The 4,287-nt window shown below is 40.3% G+C and overlaps 1 protein-coding gene across 1 annotated transcript; it reads right to left on the bottom strand.

Annotated features, from left to right (window-relative positions):
* Nucleotides 1-1,572: 1,572 nt before the first annotated feature.
* On the bottom strand, nt 1,573-3,698 carry LOC308387609 (uncharacterized protein). The gene is made up of 2 exons (XM_080867772.1): nt 3,385-3,698; nt 1,573-3,069 (listed from the first exon to the last, which is right to left on the bottom strand). Exons 1-2 carry the CDS (start codon nt 3,464-3,466, stop codon nt 2,678-2,680), a joined length of 474 nt encoding a protein of 157 aa, XP_080723898.1. The 5' UTR covers nt 3,467-3,698; the 3' UTR covers nt 1,573-2,677.
* Between the last annotated feature and the right edge of the window lie 589 nt (nt 3,699-4,287).

Genomic DNA, 4,287 nt, shown 5'->3' with positions numbered 1-4,287 from the left:
AGGTTGGTTTGTGTGTTTTGCAGAAAAAGCAACACATCATCCGCATAGAGACTGATTTTATGTTCTATGTTCTTACATTTTATGCCCTTAATTGTTGTAGCCTGTCTAAATGCTGCTGCTAGAGGTTCGATAAAAATTGCAAAAAGTGAAGGGGAGAGTGGGCATCCCTGTCTGGTGCCCCTCAGGAGATAGAAGCTGGAGGATGTCTGGTCATTTGTTCTGATACGAGCTGTTGGGGAATTGTATAATATTCTTATCCAGTTTATGAAAGAGTTTCCAAAACCAAATTTGTGTAAAGTTGCGAATAAAAATTTCCAATTAACTCTGTCAAATGCTTTTTCTGCATCTAGAGATAATATTATGGCTTCGATGTTTTTATCGTATGAGTAGTCTATTAAATTAAGTAATCTACGAGTGTTTGTTGAGGAGTGCCGACCTTTTATGAAACCAGTTTGGTCAGGATGAATTAAGAGGGGGGTCATTTTCTCTAATCTCTTTGAGAGAGCTTTGCAGATTATTTTAAGGTCTACATTTAAAAGAGAAATTGGACGATAGCTTGAGGGAAATAAAGGATCTTTGCCTGGTTTTAGCAGGAGACTAATGTTGGCAGAATTCATATTTGGTGGTAGTCTGCCCTTTTCCTCGATTTCCTGCAACATGCTGTGGAATACTGGTGCCAAAATTGTCCAGAATTCTTTGTAGAATTCTGCAGGGAAGCCGTCTGGACCTGGAGCCTTATTATTGGGCATACTTATCAGGGCTTCCTGGAGTTCACTTGGCGTCAGTGGCGAATCCAGTTCCATTGCTTGACTGTCTAGTAATTTTGGAAGAGTTACGTTGTCAAGAAACAGATCAATTTCATTTTTAGATGGGTTTATTTGTGGTGAGTATAAAGTTTCATAGAAATCCCTAAAAATGTTGTTTATTCTTCCAGGATCATATATTGTGTTCCCCGATAAATCTTTAGCAGCACATATAGTTATTTTTTCTTTATTTATTTTTAGCTGGTTAGCTAGAAATCGACCTGATTTGTTACTGTGTTCAAAATTCTGCAAGCGAAGTCTTTGTATAAGGAATTGTGTTTTTTTATTAATAGTTTCATTTAATTCTAGTTTTGTTTTGCATATTTTGTTCAATGTTTCCTGATCTTGGTGGGACGCGTAGGCTTCTTCTAGTGATTTGATGTTTTTTTCTAATTCTTGAATATTTTTGTTTTCTTCTTTCTTTTTGTGTGATGAGAAAGAAATTATTTTACCTCTCATCACAGCTTTCCCTGCTTCCCATAGAACAGAAGCAGATATTCCGGGAGTGTCATTAAAGTCTAAATATGAAGTCCATTCCTTTTTAAAGTATTTAATAAAGTCTTCATCTTTAAGTAGTGATATATTAAATCTCCAGTTTTTACTTGGCGTAGTATTATTCTTGTGCATTAGTGTTAAAGATACAGAAGCATGATCGCTGACAGCTATAGGATGAATCTCAGTGTCTGAAATGTCACACAGCAGTGAGCTGCTGACCAAAAAATAATCCAGACGAGAGTAAGAGTGATGAACATGCGAGAAAAAAGTATATTCCTTACTGGTGGGGTGAAGAGAGCGCCATGCATCGCAAAGACCAAAGTCGTTCATATACTGTTTGATTATATTTGTGGACTGCCAATTACGCTGAGTTCCTGTTGTGTTGAGCCTATCCATTTCTTCATTTAGTCCAAGGTTGAGGTCACCGCCAAGAATGAGTGTGCAATCAAGGTGTTCAGAGAGTGCACTAAAAAAACCGTGGAAGAATGAGGGTTCATCAACATTTGGACCATATATACTAACAATACATAGTTTTTTGTTCAATATTGATAGTTTAATAATTAGAAATCTACCCTCTGGATCTATAACTGTATCGAGTACTGTAAAATTAACATTTTTATGTATTAAAATTGCTACTCCCCGTTGTCTAGAATTATAACCGGCTGCAAACACGTTAGGAAACTCAGGTGTTTTAAGTTCATTTAAACCTGTGACAGGTTTGTGAGTTTCTTGTAATAAAACAACATCTGCCTGTAGTTTTTTAAGCTGGTTAAATATTTTTAACCTCTTTCCTCTGGTGCCAGCTCCATTTACATTCCATGTGACAAACCTCAGCATGCCCTTAATTGTGCGTGTATGTTTAATGATGTATGCTGGGTGTTTCGTTTAGACAGGTGGAGAGAATATGGAAACATCCCTTGTTTGTAAATAGAAAGAGAAAAAGAAGTGTGGTGAGAGACTCCATAAGTCTGACTATGTGTGTGAATATTCACTAATATGAACAAGCGTGGCTTGCTTATGTGTCCTGCAAGTCTGTGCGTGCTGTGAGGCTGTTGTGAATGTGCTGCCGTTGAGCTGATGTGTTTGCGTGATCGTGGTGTGAAAATATGGAGAAATAGAGGGTGTTGTTTGTAGGTGAGTGGGGAAGTAGGTGACCACAGCAGTGAAAGACAAGAGAAAGAAAGAAACCACATGAACTGTGAGCGACAACAAAAAAAAAAAGAAACGAAACGGAAACATTCCAATTAAAGCAATGACGGAGGGTGACGGTGTTATATCTGCTATGACATCCTACTGATATTACTAGCTTAAACTCATGTTAAAGGAGAGAGTGTGAATGAATAAGAAAAGAGTGTAGCGGGTTCTTATCTGGAGTGCAGTTAATATAACCACGGTGTGGTGCCGAGGTCGCGGTAAAGCTGTCCGTCCACGTAGAGCCGGTCCACGGCGATGACAGCACGGGAGCCTTTCTGGATGAAGCTACGTCGAACTGGGAACAGGACCTTGCGTCGTTCCAGGATCTCTTTGGGGAACTGGTCGTTCACGCTGAAGTCCGTTCCTTTCAGCTCTCTGCCGCGACTCTTCACCTGTTCCTTCTGTTTGAATTGACTGAATTTGGCCACAATAGGCCGTGGTCTCCCGGTCCGCGACCGCGCGCCCCCCAAGCGATGTACTCTATCGAAGTCGATGTTCTTTACGGTGTCCTCCGGCAGCTTCAGGTGGATTTTAATGAAGTTTTTCACCGTTGCCTCTGCGTCCTCTCCGGCAGTTTCTGGAATACCAGAAAACACAAGATTATCTCTCATGCTACGGGCTTGTAGATCGATAACGGACTCTTTTATTTTTTTATTTTCAATGTTTAGCTGGGTCACGTTATCGGTGAGAGATTTAACCGACTCCCGTAGCGTGGCATTTTCAGCGGCAAGCGTTTCCACCTGCCGCTGGCTGAATTCCAGGGATTCTTTCAGAGATTTAAATTCCCGGTGTAAAATCTCCACCAGGGACAGCCTCGCATCGAAACTGGACAATCGCTTGTCGATTGACTCCAGGATTTCTGCGATGTCTTTGCCGGCAGGCGATGTTGTACCGGGGGAGTCTGCCTGGCGACTTCTCTTCGATGACGGCGTCTCGATTTTGGCCGGGGAAGATGCACTCTGGGCCTTATGCATTACTAAATCTTGAAAACAGCGGTCGATGTAATCTTGGAGAGCGTCTAAACTCTCCCCGTTGTCCTCCAGGGTGTTAGAGATGATAAAACAGATGTTGTTAGTTATATGACAATTGATTAGTATATTTGGTAATACTGAAGCTTGGAAAACCTTTGTTAAACTCTATGCTACCATTTGCTTTTTCTCCGCCAAAATCTCCGGCGTCTGACGTCACCTACAACATCACTTCCGTCACTTACCTATAAAGCACATTGCTGATACCAAATGTCATTTGAGATTACCATATTTGTTTCCCTTTCCCATTTTTGCTTGATGTAAATTGTATTCAAATTCCTAACCTCCTGTAAACCCTTGCACAGTCTAGAAATCATTTTGAGACCAGGATCCACATGGTATGCCTTAACAAATATATTCAGAACAGGAAGAGAGAAAAGATCTGTTCTCTTGGGTATAAAGTTATGTAAATGATGCGGGATTTGGAGAAACCTGAAAAAAATCAGTCTTGCTTAACTGGTAAGGCAAGGCAAGGCAAGGCAAATTTATTTGTATAGCACAATTCAACAACAAGGTGATTCAAAGTGCTTTACAGAGACATTAGAAACAAAAACAAATAAAAAGCATGATTTAAAATGAATTAAAACAAGCAAATAAACTAACTAAACACACACATTTCACACCTGTTCGCGCGATCTGAACCCTTATCGTAAGGGGAGCTACCAGTCCTTCTGTGGACGAGCTACTTTCTATTTTAAATTCCCTGAATTTAAAATACTCTCTAGACCCAGTCTAGACCCAGCTGGGGAGCTACCCAGAGCTCTAAA

The sequence above is a fragment of the Rhamphochromis sp. 'chilingali' genome (assembly GCF_963969265.1).
Source record: "Rhamphochromis sp. 'chilingali' genome assembly, chromosome: 19".
NCBI lineage: Eukaryota > Metazoa > Chordata > Actinopteri > Cichliformes > Cichlidae > Rhamphochromis > Rhamphochromis sp. 'chilingali'.
Note: the sequence above shows the minus strand (reverse complement) of the source record. Positions and strands in the feature narration are given on the sequence as shown.

Bases quoted from the DNA above. Each gene is read 5' to 3' on its own strand.
- LOC308387609 (XM_080867772.1), bottom strand. From the start codon at position 3,466: ATGCATAAGGCCCAGAGTGCATCTTCCCCGGCCAAAATCGAGACGCCG. The intron at 3,070-3,384 runs GTACAACATCGC...CTGGTATTCCAG, and splicing joins TCGCCAGGCAGACTCCCCCG to AAACTGCCGGAGAGGACGCA.